Source organism: Nematolebias whitei, chromosome 11, assembly GCF_014905685.2.
Source record: "Nematolebias whitei isolate Nwh7 chromosome 11, NemWhi1, whole genome shotgun sequence".
In the NCBI taxonomy this organism is placed as follows: domain Eukaryota; kingdom Metazoa; phylum Chordata; class Actinopteri; order Cyprinodontiformes; family Rivulidae; genus Nematolebias; species Nematolebias whitei.
This window is the reverse complement of record NC_056508.1, coordinates 1,176,342-1,198,060: the sequence shown is the minus strand read 5'-3', so window position 1 is coordinate 1,198,060 and position 21,719 is coordinate 1,176,342. Positions and strand designations below refer to the sequence as shown.

Here is a 21,719-nt window from a genome sequence, read left to right as displayed (position 1 = left end):
AGCAGGGCAGGACCCCAGCAGGACAGGACCCCAGCAGGGCAGGACCACAGCAGGGCAGGACCCCAGCAGGGCAGGACCCCAGAAGGGCAGGACCCCATTAGGGCAGGACCCCAGTAGGGCAGGACCCCAGCAGGGTAGGACCCCAGCAGGGCAGGACCCCAGCACGGCAGGACCCCAGCAGGGCAGGACCCCAGCAGGACAGGACCCCAGCAGGACAGGACCCCAGCAGGGCAGGTGTCTGGAGGTTTCACATGTGCAGTCGGACAACGACGAGCAGGGACAAAGTCGGACTCAGGACCGAGCCTCAGCAGTTTACAAATGTAGGTAGACAATGTCTAACAACGCGTTAAAATACAACAAAATGCGGGATAGTGTGTGTACTTTATTAAAAATTTTCAGGGGGAAGACCCCCAGACCAACCCCACCCCCCACTGCTGGCCCACCTGCTATCTGCGTTCTGCCATCAATTGGTTTACAAACCAAGCCCTGTTTATAAGTGAGGAAGTCCTCTGGATGGGTGACGAAACGTTTCTCACTTAAAGAAACTGGTCCAGATGTGACGATTTAACCTTTTTTTTTTGTTCCATGTTTATAACGTCTAAAAAACCTTTCACTGGCGGAACAGAAATACATTCAGTCCTCTTACATTAACCACGCCAAATACAAATTAATCTGGGATGTAGCTTTAGTGCACTAATTTTAAAAATAAGTTTAAACAAATGTATGACATCCATTGGAAAAGATGGAAAGAGTAACAACATCAAAGGTTGTTTAACTATATTCTAGAAACACAAGATTTTATGTGAGAAAGTAAAACATAAAAATCCCCATGAAAATGTCTTCACCTCCGTTTTGTCCTGTTCCAATACAAACTTCTGAGGGACAGAGCAACACACACAACTCAGCTGTGACGTTACGTCTCCATCTAAACAGATGCATTACCATCAGTTTAGGATTACTTGGTTGTTTTAGCACAAATATCCTGAAATTCCTGCTGAATTTGAGGCCGGGCTGCACCAAAAGTGCTACAGCTCACTGCTGCCGTGTTCACTCAGAAACGAGCATGGAGCTCCACGTGAAGAACAAAGGCTGCTGTGACATTTTACACTGAAGTTGTTTAAAGATCACATTGACCCTCTTTGGGTTTGGTTGTGTTTAGATTAGCTGTTAGCTTGTCAGTCCTGTCACAATGAAACGATTTCTTCAAACTGAAGTGGTTCAGATACAGAACAAATGGGATACTAATTAATCAGCACTTTTCTGCTGACCCCTGTTTTTAAATGTGTAAAATATCATGTTAGTAGCATTAAATGAATATTTTCTGATTTGCTACAGTAGTGTACACAGTCTTGAATAAAGGGAGTTAAGTCACATACCTTGGCCCACCAGCTGGACAGAACAAAATAAGTGTTGACGTTCTCCTCTCCAAACTGTTCTGCCACATACAGACCAAGAGAACCGTACTTGTCATATATGTTCTTCTTGGTGGAGTCAACCAGGATCGAGTGAGCATTATTTATTTCTTTAAACTTTTCCGCTGCCTCAGGGTTGTCTGGGTTTTTGTCAGGATGAAACTTCAGTGCCAGCTTCCTGCACAACAAAAACAGGAAAACCAATCAACAAGTAAACGATGTGGTGCTCAAGGTTTTGGTTAAATATTCTTCTGGATTTCCACAGGGTGGGAGGTTTTGGGTGTGAGAGCCAATAGAAAGTAAGAAAGTCAGACTAAATGTTTCCTGTTTAATGTCACTCATGATTCACAAAAGTTATTAACTGTATGTCTGATCTATTCTGAAAAACGCTGCTTCAAAACATTTCTGGCTCAGCGGCACCAAGTGGAACACCCATGTCCCGTCACAGAGGGATTTGAATAGTGAATGTTTGTAGTTTTCAGGACGAGTGTTCTTCTGGACTGTGACTGAACAGAATGAAGTAAAGCAAGATATTCAAGTGGGCAGGAGTCACCGTGTAGAAGAACACAGGTAGATTAGTTTTCTTGTCTGAGGCAGTGCAGAGTGACGGATCCTGGCGAGTGGAGGAAGCAACTTTATCCACCACCAGATGCAACAGTGGAGCCCTGGGGTGGCCAATGGTGGCCTTGGCCCCTATAGAATAATTAAATCAGGTGACTTTTCAAGTTGTGCTCACAACATGCTCGGATGGGTGTAGGATATTGTATTTCCAATTCTCCCTCTTACGGCTCCACGCCATTAAACAACAAAGGTCAAAATAGTCCAACATTAGGTTAGTGGTTCTGGTTGTTTTGTAAGCCCCTCGACTGGAGTGAGTGAGTGGTTTTGATACATGTTTCTGTTGATCATTATGCTTTGTTCACCATCCTTATTCTTAATGTTGTTTCAGTTTGATTTATTTTCTTTGTGAAACAAGCCTCTCTGGGTTGGGAGTAAGGTGCTGCCTCCAGTGGAGGAGGTGAAGTATCTTAGGGTTTTGTTCAGTAGGGTGTAAGAGCAACAGACAGCTTTATCAGTGTTGCTTACTCTGTGACAGTCTGTTGTGCTGAAGAGGCTGCTGAGCTGCAAGGAAAGGCCCTGCTTAGTAGTTGGTCTAGGCTGCTACACTCACCCATGGTAAAGATTCTGAGTAGTGACTGAAAAACAAGAATACATTGAAAAATGAGTTTTCTCTATTGGGAAGCTGAACTTCGCCTTACAGACAAGGTGAGCAGTTCAGTTATCCAGGAGAGACTCGGAGTAGACCTGCTGCTCCTCCACACTGAGGAGCCTGTTGAGGTGGTTCAGGCAGCTGATAAGGATTCTCCCTTAATGGAAGGTGTTCTGGGCATGTCTGACTGGAAGGGGAGTCCTAGGAAGACCCAGGACACTCTTGAGACATGATATCTTTCAGCTGTCCAAGGAAAACCTTGGAGTCCTGCCAAAAGAGCAGGAAGAGGTGGCTGTGGAATGAGATGTCTGGACCTACCTGGCCACTCAAGCTGCTGCCTCCGAGACCCGAATGCAGAACGAGGATGGATGGATGGAAAAAAGTTTGAATGAATGCTCCTAATTAGCACTTATAAGACTAAAGGCTGTAGTATACTCGCGCATCCCATCAGCCACACAGAAACTGTGTGCTCTGTCTGCAGAGGGTTCAGACTTCATACTCGAACGTCCACCCTGAGCGGCTGCAGAGCAGCTCCGCAGACAAGGGGCGTTTACCTTCGGGACAAATTGAGGTCGCCGATTGGTCATTTGCTGACACGCCTACTGGATTGATTGACAGGTCGCAAAAAAAAAGAAAGAAAAGAGAACTGGCAGCCCCAGCTGCAGCAGTGTTCTGTGTTTATATGTTGTTAATAAAAAGTTCTAAAAAAATAAGAAAAACAGGGAGCGCTGGTCCTGCAGCCCACACTCTCTCCAGAGTGCAGCCACGCTGGACCTGAATTTAAGTCGCACTTAACCAATTCCTTCATTTCTCACCATTTCAGTCATGGCGTCAACGGAGGAGGAAGAAATCGCTTGCTTTTTTAAAAAAAAGAAAAAAGAAAAGGCCAGATCAGGGATGAAGAAGGGAAATTAAATACATTGGTGTCGCATATAAAACAGTCTGTTGCCAGGCAGTTTATTGTGCGACACAGAGTACGTGTACGTGGTCATAAAAATTGAGCTTTTCACGGACATGCCCTGTGGGCGTCCGCTTCAACTCTTGTCCGGTACGCGTGGACCTTTGCGGACTGACATACACGCAAGTATACTGGAGGCTTAATAAGACAGAGCAGGACAGGCATTTAAAAAAATTCTTCCCTCTGTCAGAGTCAGAGTTTCTTTATTTGTCATTCACAACGCATGTGGTACAAGTGGTGGAACAAAATTATGTTCACAGGGTCCCAGTTACATCCAACAAAAAATGTAAGAGAAGAACTGTAATAAGATCTAAGATATCCTGATGCATGCTCAATAATCCAGGTAGAAAAATCTAAAAAAGTTCAATCTGGTCCTTTGGACATTAAAAAAAACAAAACAAAGCAAAACAACAAAAAAATGTAGAAACGTTTCGTCTCTCATCCGAGAGACTTCCTCAGTCTGAGGTGCTGTTTTCAGCTCAGTCTCTTAAATAGCATCTTCTCAGAGTGGATCAACCAGTTTTGCTGCTGACAACCAGAACCAGCTGATCACATGCTCAAGAAGGACCATCAGCCTAACAATGGATCATTAGCACCTGATGGCTGTTTACTATTCACAGAGGGCTGAGTGATACTAGCAATCACAGCATTGTAAGAGGGGGACAATTGAACACAGAGGCCTCCACCCCTGTTTAATGATGGACGGGTTCTTTTCACAAAGATGGCCTCCTTTACTCCTCTCTCAAACCATCGTTCCTCTCTGTCCAGGATGTGAACATCTTCATCCCTGAAAGAGTGACCGCTGGCCTGGAGATGAGTGTAGACCGCAGAGTCCTGGCCTGATGATGTTGATCTTCTGTGCTGGTCCATCCTTTTGGCCAGTGGCTGTTTTGTTTCCCCGATGTAAGACTGATCACAGCCCTCCTGACACTGAACAGCATACACAATATTACTCTGTTTGTGCCGGGGGACTGGATCTTTGGGATGAACCAGTCTTTGCCGTAATGTATTTTGGAGTTTAAAAGCCACTGGGACATTATGTTTAGAAAATAAACGTCTCAGTTTCTCTGATACTCCCTCAACATATGGAATGACCACTGGTCTGGGTCTGGGTTCCTCCTTTTCACCTGTTGGCTGACTGGAGTCCTGTTTGGGTTTCTTGTCTGCTTTCAGGAAGGCCCAGTTAGGATATCCACATTGCTCTAGAGCCTGTCTTGTGTGGGATTTCTCCTTCTGCCTGGCTCCTGAGCTAGTGGGGATGCTGTCTGCTCTGTGGTACAGAGTCCTGATGACTCCTAACTTGTGCTCCAAAGGGTGATGGGAGTCAAACTGCAAATACTGGTCTGTGTGGGTGGGTTTGCGGTACACCTCAGTTTGCAAATGTCCTCTATCAGAGACTGAGACCTCACAGTCCAAGAAAGCCAACCTGCCATTTTTTTTCATCTTCTCGTGTGAACTTGATGTATTTATCCACAGAGTTGATGTGGTCAGTAAAATGTTGGACTTACTGAGATTTAATTTTAACCCAGGTGTCGTCAACATACCTGAACCAATGACTTGGTGGTGTCCCTGAAAAGGACGTCAAGGCTCTCTTTTCTACCTCCTCCATGTACAGGTTGGCAACAATAGGAGAAACTGGAGACCCCATAGCACGCCCATGTTTCTGCCTATAATATTGCTCCCCATATGTGAAGTAGGTTGACTGCAGGCACAGTTTCAAGAGTTGACACAGTTGTTCTGTGGAAAGCGTGGTCCTGCTGCTCAGAGTGGTGTCTGATTTTAATCTTAAACTGACCACCTCTACTGCATCATCAACAGGAATGCACGTAAAGAGTGATGTGACATCAAAAGAGACCATTGTTTCATCAGTCTCCATGATGACATCCCTCACCTTATCCACAAAGTCCATGGTGTTCTGTATGTGGTGTTCTGAGCTGCCAACTAAAGGGATGAGTACAGACGCCAGATATTTGGAAACATTGTAAGTGAGTTAATCATACTAACAATTGGTCTTAAAGGTACACCTTGTTTGTGGATTTTAGGTAAACCATACAGACTAGGTGTGGCCTCCCCCGGGTACAGTCTGTGGTACAGAAAACTGTCAATAGCCTTGTTCTGCTCCAAATTTTTCAGGCAATCTATTAACTTCTTCTTGTAACCACTTCCTGGATCTCTTTTCAGAGGTTCATAAGTGTTTAAGTCACTAAGGAGTGTCATAACTTTCTCATGATAGTCTTTCTGGTTCAAAATCACTGTGCACCTTCCTTTGTCTGCTGGGAGAATGATGATGTTTTTGTCCTTGCTAAGAGTGGTGAGTGCATCCCTCTCCTCTCTACTGATGTTGGAAGGTGGTGGTTTGGCATTGCTGAGGCAGGATGAAACTTTGATTGTGAGCTGTTCTGCTTCACCCTCTTTCATTTTGTTGTTGCGGATGGCTGACTCAGTAGCTGTGATCATCTCCACCAGAGGAATTCTACTTGGTGCAACCGCAAAGTTCAGTCCCCTGGCAAGAATCTCTATCTCTGGCTGGTTGAGCTGTCAGATAAATTTTTCACCCACTTTTCTGTCTCCCTGGCATGTAATTGACTACTGGAGTGTTGTCCTACACTGAATGTGTTGTTATTGGAAAAGTGATGGTGTTGATGAGTTATTAGTAAGTTAAACTTGTTTTGTTGTCGAGTCTTGGACTTGACATGCTGTGCTAAGCGTGCCTGATCATGTGATCAGCTGGTTTTGGTTGTCAGCAGCAAAACTGGTTGATCCACTCTGAGAAGGTGCTATTTAAGAGACTGAGCTGAATACAGCACCTCAGACTGAGGAAGTCTCTCAGATGAGAGACGAAACGTTTCTACATTTTTGTTGTTGTTTTGCTCTGTTTTGTTTTTTTGAATGTCCAGAGGACCAGATTTAACTTTTTTAGAAGATCTAAGATATGAACTAAGAAAAACAACTAAAAATACACTAAGCACTAATAGCATAAAAACATTACGTCAAACAGCAGCACGAACATGAGTCTGTATGAGCAGATGAGCACACATGAACACCTCAACATGAAACAAGTCAGCAGCAACATGAAACAGCTCAGCAGCAACATGAAACCGATCAGCAGCAACATGAAACAGATCAGCAGCAACATGAAACAGATCAGCAGCAACATGAAACAGATCAGCAGCAACATGAAACAGATCAGTAGCAACATGAAACTGATCAGCAGCAACATGAAACTGATAAGCAGCAACATGAAACAGGTCAGCAGCAACATGAAACAGATCAGCAGCAACATGGAACAGATCAGCAGCAACATGGAACAGATCAGCAGCAACATGATGTGATTTTTTTCACAGTGATTATTCTGGTGAGAGATTCATGAGTCTAACAGCCTCAGGGTAGAAGCTGTTCCTCAGTCTAGTGCTTCTACACTTAATGCTCCTCAACCTCCTTCCTGAGGGGAGCAGGGAAAAAAGTGTGTGTGCTGGGTGAGTGTGGTCCTTCAGGATGCAGGTGGCCCTCTTCCTGCATCTGGAGGTGTGGATGTCTGTGATGGTGGGGAGACTGACTCCAACATCTTCTGTGCAGCCTTCACCACTCTCTGCAAAGCTTTTCTTTCTGCAGCTGTGCAGCCTCCATGCCACAAGTTGATGCTGGAGCACAGGATGCTCTCCACTGCACACCTGTAGAAGGAGGTGAGGACTGAGCTTCCAGACCAGCTCGTCTCAGCCGTCTGAGGAAGTAGAGTCTCTGATGAGCTTTCTTCATCAGGCTGGTGGTGTTGTTGCTCCAGCTGAGATTGTCATTCAGGTGCACACCCAAGTACTTGTAGCTGGAGACCACTTCCACCGCAGAACCTCTTATGTTAAGGGGGGTGTAGGTGTGTTTGTTCCTTCTGAAGTCCACAATCATCTCCATCTTCTTCACATTGATGTGAAGGTTATTCTCTTTGTACCAGCTCTCCAGGTGTTCCTCCTCTTGCCTGTAGCTGGACTCATCATTGTTTGCGATGCATCCCACCACCGATGTATCATCTGCAAACTTTACAATGTGATAGCCTGGATGGGTAGCTGCACAATCATATGTGAGCAAACAGGAGAGGGCTCAGCACACAGTCCTGAGGGGAACCAGTGCTGAGGGTTATGGTGGAGGAGGAGAGTTATGGATCCTCACTAACTGTGGTCTGTTTGTTAAGAAGTCTAGTACCCAGTTGCAAATGGAGGGACTAGTCCTAGTGTGAATAGTTTGTCCATCAGGGTTTGGGGGATCATGGTGTTGAAGGCAGACGTGAAGTCCACAAAGAGCATACGGACGTAGGAGTCCTTCTGCTCCAGGTGGATGAAAGCAGTGTGGACCACAGAGGAAATGGCATCCTCTGATGATCAATTCTCACGGTATGCGTGAGGGTCCTTGTTGATGTTGATGGTTGTTTTGATGTGGGTCATGACCAGTTTTTCCAAGCATTTAGCGACTATCGGGATGAGAATGTGTTTTAGAAAACGTCCAAGAGATTTACAAATGTCTTCTGTTTAGCTGCTGGGAAAATAACTTGTGTGGACGGTGCAAAACGTCGGAGGAGTGTCCTAGGAGGTGGAGCTGACGGACAACTCAAAACCAAAGCATCTGCGCGTTATGTTCAGAATTTATTTGCATTTTGGGGTTGCTGTCATCTTTGATCAATTCTCCAGATATGTTTGTATCCTGTTAACATATCTTTCCTGTTTAAATAAAGTGTTATAAAAAGTGTGAAGTCGTCCCTAGTTTCCTTCTGGCCAACGATCCTGGGTGAGAAGAGTGACAGCTCTTAACAAGGACCGTCTCCCAAGATAGATATGCATTAATTTCTTCAGATCATTCCCATGTTGTTACCGTATTTTGTGCTTCATGCACAGACTTGTTCATTTGTTCAGCGATAATGGTAAATGCACAGAGAATGACTTATGATGCAGCTTTCATATTAATAGCGTTTGGCTGTCTAAGGAGGAAACGGCGGCAGCCTGTAGGCTCTGCATCAATGAGTCGATGGTCAGGCAGTGGAGATGCAAAGCAGTCAAGTCTGGTACATTTTAATAAAAGTTTTTAAATTATTTTATTTGTGACATCTTTCTGTGTCTGTAAATATGTGTTCCATTTCATATAGACTTCGCTCTTTAAGGCTATCGCTAGTGGGTTCATCTCTTCGCACGCAGCGCAGCACTGAAAACTTTAGTCCGTGCCCACCGGCTGTGTGGGCCCCACCCCCAGTCCATATAAATTACGGTGAGACCGTGCAATTGCGGTACCCAGTTCATAAGCTGGAATTCCTTGCATTAAAGTGGAGTGTGAATGAAAAATTTCACGACTACTTGTATGGTGCAAACTTTGTGGCGGTGACGGATAACAACTCATTAACTTATCCTGATGCATGCTCAATAATCCAGGTAGAAAAATCCAAAAAAGTTTAATCTGGTCCTCTGGACATTCAAAAAAACAACTCTGTGGATAAATACATCAAGTTCACACGAGAAGATGTAAAAAATAGCAAGTTGGCTTTCTTGGACTGTGAGGTCTCAGTCTCTGATAGAGGACATTTGCAAACCTAGGTGTACTGCAAACCCACCCACACAGACCAGTATTTGCAGTTTGACTCCCATCACCCTTTGGAGCACAAGTTAGGAGTCATCAGGACTCTGTATCACAGAGCAGACAGCGTCCCCACTAACTCGGGAGCCAGGCAGGAAGAGAAATCCTACACAAAACAGGCTCTAGAGCAATGTGGATATCCTAACTGGGCCTTCCTGAAAGCAGAGAAGAAACCCAAACAGGACTCCAGTCAGCCATCAGGTGAAAAGGAGGAACCCAGACCAGTGGTCATTCAGTATGTTGAGGGAGTATCAGAGAAACTGAGACATTTATTTTCTAAACATAACGTCCCAGTGGATTTTAAACCCCAAAATACATTACGGCAAAGACTGGTTCATCCCAAAGATCCAGTCCCCCGGCACAAACAGAGTAATGTTGTGTATGCTGTTCAGTGTCAGGAGGGTGATCAGTCTTACATTGGGGAAACTAAACAGCCACTGGCCAAAAGGATGGCCCAGCACAGAAGATCAACATCATCAAGCCAGGACTCTGCGGTCTACACTCATCTCCAGGTCAGAGGTCACTCTTTCAAGGATGAAGATGTTCACATCCTGGACAGAGAGGAACAATGGTTTGAGAGAAGAGTAAAGGAGGCGATCTTTGTGAAAAGAAATCGTCCATCATTAAACAGGGGTGGAGGCCTCCGGGTTCAACTGTCCCCCTCTTACAATGCTGTGATTGCTAGTATCACTCAGCCCTCTGTGAATAGTAAACAGCCATCAGTGTGCTAATGAGCCATTGTTAGGCTGATGGTCCTTCTTGAGCATGTGACCAGCTGGTTTTGGTTGTCAGCAGCAAACTGGTTGATCCACTCTGAGAAGGTGCTATTTAAGAGACTGAGCTGAATACAGCTCCTCAGACTGAGGAAGTCTCTTGGATGAGAGACGAAACGTTTCTATATTTTTTTGCTTTGTTTTGTTTTTTGTTTTTTTGAATGTCCAGAGGACCAGATTGAACTTTTTTGGAACTCATTAACTTACATTTTAACATCTGCTAAATTAGATGCAACAAGTCATCGCAGGCTTGCTGCTCCTTCCACCTACAATTTTAAGCTCCAGTATAGAGCTGGAAAACAAAACCTTGATGCTGACGCATTATCCCGCCGCCCTCATGGCCATTCTGTGGATGACACCTTACAAAAAGATATGGATTTCATTTACAAATTAACCCAAGATCATACCGGTGAGTTTGCTGGTGTAGAGGAGATTGATCATGAGGTAGTCTCTGCAATATACTACTCCTGCCTTATAAGAAGCCATCAGCCAGGCAGTTTATTAGAAAAGCCAATTACATTGGTTGAATCATGAAGTATGTCCATCACTGCTGTTCCTGATGCCTACGTGGATGAGGACAACAATGGGTTGCCTGTCGTTCCCTCCCTGTCACATCATGATCTCAAAGAGAAGCAGCGAGCTGATCCAGTATTTCGAGAGGTCATCCACCAGCTGGAATCTGGAGAGAGTCCCTCCAACAGTGAGACATGAACTTCCAGATCTAACTCTTCTATTAAGGGAGCTGAGTCGACTCCAAGTTGCTAGATGAAGTCTTGTATCGGAGAAGGCAGACCAACAATGAAGTCTATTATCAGTTGGTGTTGCCCGAAGATTGAGGCCCATTGTTCTAACTAGTCTTTATCATGATGTGGGTCATATGGGCATCGAACGAACATTAGATCTTGTACGTTCCCGTTTCTTCTGGCCCCACATGGCATCTGACGTTGAGGCTAAAATCCAAACCTGCAACCGATGTGTGAGACGTAAAGTTCTTCCTGAAAGATCTGCACCACTTGTAAACATCAAGACCACCTTTCCTTTAGAATTACTCTGCATGGACTATTTGTCATTTGAACCAGATTGAAGTAATATCAAAGATATTCTTGTTATTACTGATCACTATACAAAGTTTGCAGTTGCAATACCTACATCAAATCAAAAGGCAAAGACAGACCAGATTTTGAATCTAGGTTTATAAAAGAACTCTGTAACATCCTTGGTATTGAAAAGACCCGGACAACCCCATACCATCCTTGAGGGAATCCCGTTGACAGATTTAATCGAACACTTCTCAACAAGGTTGGGACCCTGGAGCACAAACAGAAGGCCACCTGGAAAGAATATGTGAAACCTTTAGTGCACGCTTATAACTGCACCAAGAATGAAGTCACTGGATTTTCACCTTATGAACTCATGTTTGGACGTTCACCACGACTTCCAGTAGGCATGGCATTTGGCTTGCCAGTGTGAGAGCATCAGTGTACTACTCATTCAGAGTATGTCCAGAGATTAAGATCCCGGCTTGAAGGGAGCTTTGAAATTGCTTCAAAGAATGCAGCAAAGTCTGCTATAAAGAACAAACATCGGTTCGACCAACGGGTCACACCATCAAAGTTGGAGGAAGGAGATAGAGTTCTTGTTCGAAATGTCCAGCTTCGAGGACAACATAAACTGGAAGATAAGTGGGAACAAGATGTTTATAAGGTGGTGAAGCGAGCTCGAGAATTACCTGTATATACTGTGCGTCCAAAAAAGAATGCTGATGGACCAACCCGCATTCTCCACTGTGATCTCCTTTTGCCTTGCCCATTTCCTCAAGCCAGTGACATCAAATATACTCCAGCAAGAACACCTCCTCAAAAACCCCAAACGAGAAGTCAAAAGCCAGCAGAACAAGACTCAAATGAAGAGCTGGAGGAAGAGGATGTTGGATGTGAGTTTCCCCACTATGGATTTACCCCACAACATTTATCCCCAGGAGTTCATTACAGGCCGACCATGTCCCTACCTCAATCAATGGTGGTCCTGCGACTATACAAACCTCAACTTTGGATATCCCTCTACTTGATGATAGAGAACCCTCTGCTGTATTATTACCTGACAGCACAAATTCAGCTACAGTGTATGATAATATCCCTGTGGAAGGGGAGGAGCTTGCACCTGCTGATAACTCATCTGGACTTGAAGAGTTGGAAAGGTGTGAAGGCCAGTCTGAAGAACCAGAGCTCCCTTACTAAGCAGCGGAATTCCCTAGTCTGACCGAACCATTGCTCAGCTCAGTTTAAAGTTCCAAACCTCATGTTCGGCGACCCACACGACGACAAGTGCCTAATCGCCTTCATTATTCAGTCTTAGGAAATCCTCAAATTTTTGTTGTACAGACATTGTTTCACAGCTTAGCCGTTGCCTGTAGTAAAGCACTGACTCTGATCCCAGTAGTAGCATCCTCTGTACAATCATGCGCTCATAATGTCTAGTATTCATCAGGAGTTGCATGGTCTTAAGGGGGAGGGTGTAACCCAGGTAGCAAAAATCATTCTCTTTCCCTAGTATGCACTTCACGCATTTCCTCTCGCATTAATACTCATTCTCACGAGTGTACCGTCAGTCAGACACGTGACTGCAATGAACCAATCAGTGGCTATATAACCATGGCAAGAAAACAATTGCGATAAGACCACAAGGAAGTATGGGAAGAAGTTGCTGCAGGTAGGATTATAAGGATTATAAAGTGAATTGTTGCTCTCTTTTTTTTAATATAAAATATTGCTTAAAAAAACAATGCGTTGAATGTTGATTGTAGGAGCCAGCTATCATAGACCTCTGAGAGGCGAGAGGAGTTTGCATTTACCTTCGAACCGGAATTGGTGAGTCAGCGACCGTATTGTTAGTTCCGCTAGCTTAGCCGCCCCATGTAATTGTATGGGCAGGTTAGCCTTATTACTAATTAGCTCATCTAGCTTGGCCTACCCTACTGAAAAACGTGGCAATTGTTTGTCATTTCTCTGAAGTTTACACTACATGAAATGATTGTGACATTTATTTTGATTGTCCAGCAATGACTGAAATGTAAACCAATGCATTTTTTGTATTGTTTACCTGATTTAAATAATATAGTGCAATGTGATTTAAAGGATTGAAATATAATTGTATATTATATATTCATGTACATTGATTGATATTTTAATAATGATTTTTAGACAATATATTTAATGCAATTACTATTATTTTTTGGAGTATATGAATTTTGATGTGCGCACACCGATTTATAGATTTATTGAATGATGGCCTTGTGTCTTATACAGGCCAGGTTTTAATTGATGATGACGAGCTACAGAAAAAGTCCAGAACCTAGACCAGAGGATCATCTTGACTTTATAAGGATTCAGAGCCTTCACTCTCTGTCTGAAGGAATTCACCTGCTTGGTTCGGGCTGGTAGGAGGCTTCTGCAGCCAGTTTGAACTTCTATTTTGTCCCCCTTGTCCTTGGACTGTTTGAACCTTTAAAATTCTGTTCCACGGGCATTCAAAATCCCAACGGCATTTGCCCTATTCAACATGGACTATTGAACTTTAGCCTTCAAGGAATTTAATTATTAGGAGGTTGTGTGAACAATGAACCATTGGGGACATTGTGAATTAATAACTCGCACACAAAAAGAAAAGGTTAATGAACTTGATTGTTTTTTTTGTTTGTAATTTTGTTCATATTGCACTGTACATATTTATGAAATTGAATGGCCATTCAGGGGTGTATATTAATGTCATTGGTGTTGCACAAATTTAATACACGGTGCCTATTGAATACAAATTCAGTCTCTGTGACTGTGTTTATTCTTAACCCCCTCTCTCAGTCTTATCTAGTCTTCTGATAACTAGCCAGTTAATCCAACAATTTTCAGTCAGGTCATCTGGACAATTTCTTTTTTTTTCCTGAAACGTTTCACCTTCCATCCGGAAGGCTTCATCAGTCAAGGAAACAGACAACACAAAACTGATTCTTCTTCCCCAACAGCTTTCTCCAAAGTGGAACAAATCAGTTATGTTGGTGCTAAGATGGTGTCTTTGTCATGCCCCCTCCTCTGGAGCTGGCCCTCTTACTCGTCGACAGTTATGTCAAACTGGTTCAGAACCAAAAGTCTGTGCTTAATAATCCAGGTATACAATCCAACAATTTTCAGTCAGGTCATCTGGACAGTTTCTCTTTTTTTTTTTTGAAACGTTTCACCTTCCATCTGGAAGGCTTCATCAGTCAAGGAATTGACCAGTTTGACATGACTGTCGACGAGGAAGAGGGCCGACTCCAGAGGAGGGGGCGTGCCAAAGACACCATCTTAGCACCAACATAAATGGTTTGTTTCACTTTGGAGTAAGCTGTTTGGGGGAAGAATCAGTTTTGTGTTGTGTGTTTCCTTTACTGATGAAGCCTTCCAGATGGAAGGTGAAACGTTTCAGAAAAAAAAAAAAAGAAGAAACTGTTCAGATGACCTGACTGAAAATTGTTGGATTGTATACCTGGATTATTGAGCATGGACTTTTTAGCCAGTTAATATTAAGATTTATTTGAGGTTACTATAAAAACCCTCATTATTTAACCAATATACTCGCTTACATGCGCGTGTTTGTACCGGCAGTTTAGAACGCGGGGTGGGGGAGAGACAGCTGAGCTGTGCACTGTCTGTACCCGCAGTTTAGAGCTGGGTGGAGAGACACAGCTGAGCCGCACGTAGGTGGTTTTTAACTTTTTAGCTAGCTAGTATTGCACACAGCTAATTAACGTTATGCCAGTATCGACAGGCGGTGTGGGGGTGTGTGCACGCAGTTTGGTTTGGTAGTTCGGCGTGCTCAGTTCTGGTAACGGGGCAGGGCGCCCCGCTTGTATAATGGTAGGGGAAACACTGACGTATTTTCGTCATGAAATTAGCATACGTATCATGATATAATTTATTTTCCCAGGCAAGCTTTTTTTTACTGGTATTATTGTGAATGATATATGGCCCAGCCCGAGGTCCCAGTTCATTATAATGTACCTGTAACACCTCTTGATGTCTTCTGTAGTAGCATTCTTGTCCACTCCAAGCACTGCATAGAGAGATTCTCCTGATGTGGACAAAGTCCTCTGCCTCTGGTGGTCCATGACCTTTGGCTCTCTAGTCTTACTTGTTCCCTTGTTGACTCAGTTCCTCACCTGGCAAGAGGGAAAAAAAACAAGGAGCATTATTTAACAAAAAATTAAAATAAAAAAAATGAGAGGTGAGGCTGTCTAAACTGGACATTTAGCTCTGTGCTGGTGAAAAACCATTAGATAGCCAGGTCCCCTTGGGCAGCACGGAGCCACCGAGACTAGTTCCCATTAGCGGACTTCCAGCAGACCCTGAGCAGCCGGGACCCCAGCCCGGCTGTGGGGCAGTCCGGAATAAGCTAAGCCCCCAGTTCACCACCGTTCAAGTTTCAAATCGATTTTCCTCACTCAGTGATTCAACTGTTGAGAAGACGACCATGGTTATTGGCAGCTCCACAGTCCGAAACGTGGCACTAGGGGCTCCAGCGACCATAGTTAAATGTACTCAGGGGGCCAGAGTGGGCAACATCGAATCCTACCTGTAACAGCTGGCTAAGGCTAAATACAGTAAAATTGTTATTGACGTCGGCGGTAATGACACCTAGTTACGCGAATTGAGGTCACTAAAATTAATGTTGCTTGCTATCTGTTTGTATTTGTAATTATTTCTAGCCTTAACATTTCGTTGTTGTTTTTTTTTCAATAGAAAGTACACCTGGACCTGGCATTCTGTGTTCATCTGTTTCACCTTCCTGTCCCCTCAAACCCAGCTGGTTGAAGCAGATGGCAGCTCTTCCTGAGCCTGGTTCTGCTAGAGGATTCTTCCTCTTAAATGCAGATTTTCCTTTTCACTGTTGTGACTTGACATTATATAAATAAACTTCACAAATAAACTGAATTTATATCTTTATCTGTTCTTGTACAATTAGAATTTAAGTTTGTTAAAGTTCTGGCGTTTCTCTCCTGTCCTGCTGTGTTTCCATAGTTATGTTATGTTGTTGTTTGTTTATACGTCATACGCAGGTTAACAAAAGGTTTATAATGCAATGAAAAGTTCAGGATGAGAAGAACCGATTTGACTCACTAAAAAAAACAAGGAGTACTAAAGCATGCAATAAAAGTACAAAATAAAGTACCAAAAAGTGAAAAAGAAATATATTTACTAAGTCTAAAAGAAATATAACAAACAACAACATGGCAGAATGTAACAATGCAAGTAGGTTGAATTTATAAATGGACTGTACTTATATAGCGCCTTTTTATCTGAACAAGACACTCAAAATGCTTTACACTACAATCTGTGCCCTCATTTACCCATTCATACAGCACTCTACTAGATCTCTACAAAGCTAATTAAACAAATCATTCTAAAGAGACTAATCAGTGCTTTAGATCACATTCATACACCGATGGGACACACATTGGAGACAATGAGGGGTTCAGTGTCTTCTTGCCCAAGGACACATTGGCATGTGACTACTGGTGGATTCAAACCCCCAACTCTTGCATTGGAGGACAACTGCTCTAACCACTCAGCCACAGCCGCTCACCATGTATGAATAAGAAAATTTCACAGGTGGTAATATAAGCTAAAATGCACATAATATATATTGCACATAGCTAACATACCCCTCCCTGGGCTGCCACCTTACCATGGTGGAGGGGTTTGAGTGTCCCATTGATCTTAGGAGCTATGCTGTCAGGGGCTTCATGCCCCTAGTAAGGTCACCCAAGGCAGACAGGTCCTAGGTGAGGGACCAGACAAAATGCAGCCCAAAGACCCCTTATGACGAGTCAAACAAATGGAAACAATGTTCCCTTGCCCGGACGTGGGTCACTGGGGCCCCACTCTGGAGCCAGGCCTGGAGGTGGGGCACACTGGCAAGTGCCTAGTGGACAAATTTTTTACACATGGAGCCTGGCCGGGCACAGCCCGAAGAGGTGACGTGGGTCCCCCTTCCCATGGACACACCACCTGTGGGAGGGGCCAAAGGGGTCAGGTGCAATGTGGGATGGGTGGTGGCCAAGGGCGGGGATCTTGGCAGTCTGATCCATGGCTACAAAAGCTGGCTATTGGGACGTGGAATGTCATCTCTATGGTAGGGAAGGAACCTGAGCTGGTGTGTGAGATTGAGAGGTTCCTGCTAAAAATAGTCAGACTCACCTCAACGCATGGCTCTGGCTCTGGAACAAGTTTTCTTGAGAGGGGTTGGACCCGCTTCCAAACTGGAGTTGCCCCTGGTGAGAGGCATCAAGCAAGAGTGGGAATACTTGTTGCCCCCCATCTTGGTGCCTGCACGTTGGAGTACACCCCGGTGAACGAGAGGGTAGCCTCCTCCGCCTATGTGTTGGGGGACAGGTTCTGACTGTTGTTTGTGCTTATGCGCCAAGCAGCAGTTCAGATTACCCACCCTTTTTGGAGTCCTTGGAGGGGGTACCGGAGAGTGCACCTCCTGGGGACTCCCTTGTTCTGCGGGGGGACTTCAATGCTCACATGGGCAATGACAGTGAAGCCTGGAGGGGTATGGTTGGGAGGAACCCCCCCCCCCCCCCCCCCCCGATCTGAACCCAAGTGGTGTTCTGTTGTTAGACTTCTGTGCTCATCATAGATCGTCCATAACGAACACCATGCTCAAGCAAAAGTCATGTCTTGGACACTCGGGTGAAGAGAGGGGCAGAGCTGTCCACTGACCACTAACTGGCGGTAAATTGGCTCTAATGGTGGGGGAGGATGCCGGTCAGACCTGGCAAGCCCAAACATATTGTGAGGGTCTGCTGGGAATGTCTGGCAAAGTCTCCTGTGAGCATATATATATATATATATATGTATATAAATTAAAACTCTGATGAACCAGATTCTACAAAAACATTAGATTTAAATTTTTATAGGTTTTCATCATCATTTGATGTACTTGCACTCATTGCCTACTTTTAATATTCATTTTAGATGTGTGGTTTTCTTTCTTGTTCACATATATACATTTTATTTTTAGTTTTGCTTTAAAGTTCTTGTTTTGTGATTTGTACATTTGTGGGTTAAAATAAAGTTGAACTGAAGGTCGTCTCTTTTCTTTAAACATGTTTGAGGGAAATATTCCTGAGATCTAATAGTTTTGTGTCTTTTTATGATTTTCAGCTGAGTTAACAGTCATTAAAGTGAAAACAGGATTTCATGATGAAGCTGGCACCGTTTATTTTATTTTTTTGTAAATCTTCAACGCTCTGCTGGTCTCACACGACACTGCCCGCAGTCACACGATCCTCTCCTCAGGAGCCAGGACAGGCAGGCTCATCTTCCCAGCTCCAAGCTCAGCTGGTGACTCACAGAGGCCGTTCCAAGACCCCAGCTGCGCGTAATCATGAAGGCTCAACCCGCGCTGACAGGCGGACTGAGACGGGTCTGCGACGAACGGTGAAAGCAATTTTAAAAAACATTTTACGTGTAAAAAAAATAATAATCATTTTTAAATCGCTTCAGCAATTTTTAAAAACATTTTTTGTATAAAAATATTACTTTATTTAAAAATCGCTTCCACCGTCCGTCCCAGACTGTCCAGTCCGTTTGACTGCCAGGTGGGATCGGGATTCAGCCTTCATGATTAAGCGCGGCCGGGGTCTCGCAACGGCCATCTGTGAGTCCCCATCTCCAGCTTCGCAGTGACCAGCGGAGCTCTGAGCACACAAGGCTGGTATCCGGAACCCGAGCCTCCGAGTCGGCACATCGAAGGATCTTTCGCGGTGACCAGCTGAACTTGGAGCCGGGGAGATGACGCCCTGCCCGGCCTGGCGCTCCGAGGCTCCGGAGGGAGGATCGGGGTACACCAGCAGAGCTCCATCCAGCTTGTTCTGAATTATGTTGTCGGCCACCAAGCACAAAAAATGCCAGCACATCAGCATTAGACCAAGATGTTGTCAGTATTGTTTTTAAAATCTTTAAAATAAGTCCAGCCGCTGCTCCAGTCCGAGAAATTGAAAATGGCGGATTATTGTTTTGAAACGTTTCTGAAGGATCCAGTGACTCCGCCCCCGACCAATCAGTGACATGGAGGAGGTAGAAAAGAGAGCCTTGACGTCCTTTTCAGGGACACCACCAAGTCATTGGTTCAGGTATGTTGACGACACCTGGGTTAAAATTAAATCTCAGGAAGTCCAACATTTTACTGACCACATCAACTCTGTGGATAAATACATCAAGTTCACACGAGAAGATGAAAAAAATGACAAGTTGGCTTTCTTGGACTGTGAGGTCTCAGTCTCTGATAGAGGACATTTGCAAACTGAGGTGTACCGCAAACCCACCCACACAGACCAGTATTTGCAGTTTGACTCCCATCACCCTTTGGAACACAAGTTAGGAGTCATCAGGACTCTGTACCACAGAGCAGACAGCATCCCCACTAACTCAGGAGCCAGGCAGAAGGAGAAATCCCACACAAGACAGGCTCTAGAGCAATGTGGATATCCTAACTGGGCCTTCCTGAAAGCAGAGAAGAAACCCAAACAGGACTCCAGTCAGCCAACAGGTGAAAAGGAGGAACCCAGACCCAGACCAGTGGTCATTCCAGATGTTGAGGGAGTATCAGAGAAACTGAGACGTTTATTTTCTAAACATAACGTCCCAGTGGCTTTTAAACCCCAAAATACATCAAAGACTGGTTCATCCCAAAGATCCAGTCCCCCGGCACAAACAGAGTAATATTGTGTATGCTGTTCAGTGACAGGAGGGTGATCAGTCTTACATCGGGGAAACAAAACAGCCACTGGCCAAAAGGATGGCCCAGCACAGAAGATCAACATCATCAGGCCAGGACTCTGCGGTCTACACTCATCTCCAGGCCAGCGGTCACTCTTTCAGGGATGAAGATGTTCACATCCTGGACAGAGAGGAACGATGGTTTGAGAGAGGAGTAAAGGAGGCCATCTTTGTGAAAAGAAACCGTCCATCGTTAAACAGGGGTGGAGGCCTCCAGGTTCAACTGTCCCCCTCTTACAATGCTGTGATTGCTAGTATCACTCAGCCCTCTGTGAGTAGTAAACAGCCATCAGGTGCTAATGATCCATTGTTAGGCTGATGGTCCTTCTTGAGCATGTGAGCAGCTGGTTTTGGTTGTCAGCAGCAAAACTGGTTGATCCACTCTGAGAAGGTGCTATTTAAGAGACTGAGCTGAATACAGCACCTCAGACTGAGGAAGTCTCTCGGACGAGAGACGAAACGTTTCTACATTTTTTGTTGTTTTGCTTTGTTTTGGGTTTTTTTGAATGTCCAGAGGACCAGATTTAACTTTTTTAGACTATAACTGAATGATTCACATTATTGTCTACTTTTGGTATTTTAGCTGCAAGGCTTGATCCAACGTTCACAAAGTGATGATTAAATCCATTTACAATTTCATTTTCTTCATGGATTTCATCGTCATCTTTCAAAAAATATTGTGAAATACTTGTTTTTGCTTTATGACTTTTCAGAACACTATTTATTACTCGCCATGTAGCTTTCATATCACCATTACTTTTATTTAATAAATCACTATAATATTCCTTCTTGTGTTTCCTTATAATCGCTACCAATTTATTTTTATACTTCTTATATTTCTCTTCGGCCTCTTGTGTTCCCAATTTCAAGAAACATGTATACAAATAATTATTTTTTTTAACAAGCATTTCTCAACCCTTTCGTCATCCATGGTTGGTCAACAACATTTCTCTTTGTACAATTATTTTGCACACAATTCTTTTCATACAGAGCTCCTAAAATATTCATAAACTCATCATATGATCTGTTCACATCATCAACATACACGTCTTTCCAGCTTTGTTTATGTAAATCATCTTTTAATTTGTCCATTGCTTTTTTTGAAGTGTTTATTGTTTTTTTCTTAATTGTAATTTCTTTTGTAATGCTTTGATCATTTTTATAAATCATGAAAACTGGTAAGTGATCACTCAAATCACTCGTTAAAATACCTCCCATCACATCCCCATTTGTTACATTTGTGAAAATATTATCGATTATTGTAGCACTATGAGTTGTAATTCTTGTTGGTTTTGATATTAACGGATAAAGATTTAAACTATACAATGAATTTGTAAATGTACTGATGTTATTTGAATCTGTTTTATTTCCCAGGTCAATATTAAAGTCTCCACACAAAAAAATGCTTTTATTAAAACTCTTGTCCAATAGTTGTACGATTTTATCAGTGAATATTTCTATATTTGATCCTGGAGATCGATATACACAACTTATTAATATGTTTTTATCATTCTTCTTTATTATTTCTATTGTTATTATTTCCATGATATTATCAACAATTATTGACATTTCATTAATTAATTTACATTTTATTTCATTTTTAACAAATAGAGCCACTCCACCACCTCTTTTGTTGCTTCTGTTCACATGATATAATTCATACCCTTCCATGGTATGGTATTATTGGACTCTTTTGGCTTAGCTCAGCAGGGGAACGGTCCCACCCAAGAACACGGTCACACGTTGAACCTCGTTTTAACACGCAATGTCTCTGTTTCTAATTTGAAAATCGGTGACAATGTTTTTTCAGGGGGCAGCACAGTGGCGCAACTGGTAGAGCTGCTGCCTCTCAGCGAACAGGTCCCTGGTTCAAACCCCGGTCCAGGGGCCTTCTGGGTGGAGTTTGCATGTTCTCTCCGTGCATGCGTGGGTTTTCTCCGG

At 43.7% G+C, this 21,719-nt stretch overlaps 1 protein-coding gene across 2 annotated transcripts in view; it reads right to left on the bottom strand.

Annotated features, from left to right (window-relative positions):
• The window catches only part of LOC119417421 (dnaJ homolog subfamily C member 5), a 60,516-nt gene that overhangs the window by 6,722 nt on the left and 32,075 nt on the right, over positions 1-21,719 (bottom strand). For both annotated transcript variants that reach the window (XM_037684623.1, XM_037684621.1), the window contains exons 2-3: positions 14,994-15,151; positions 1,377-1,590 (exon numbers count right to left, since the gene is read on the bottom strand). In XM_037684623.1, coding sequence (XP_037540551.1) covers positions 1,377-1,590; positions 14,994-15,100 — 321 coding nt within the window. In that variant the 5' untranslated portion in view covers positions 15,101-15,151. The remainder of the gene's footprint in view (positions 1-1,376; positions 1,591-14,993; positions 15,152-21,719) is intronic.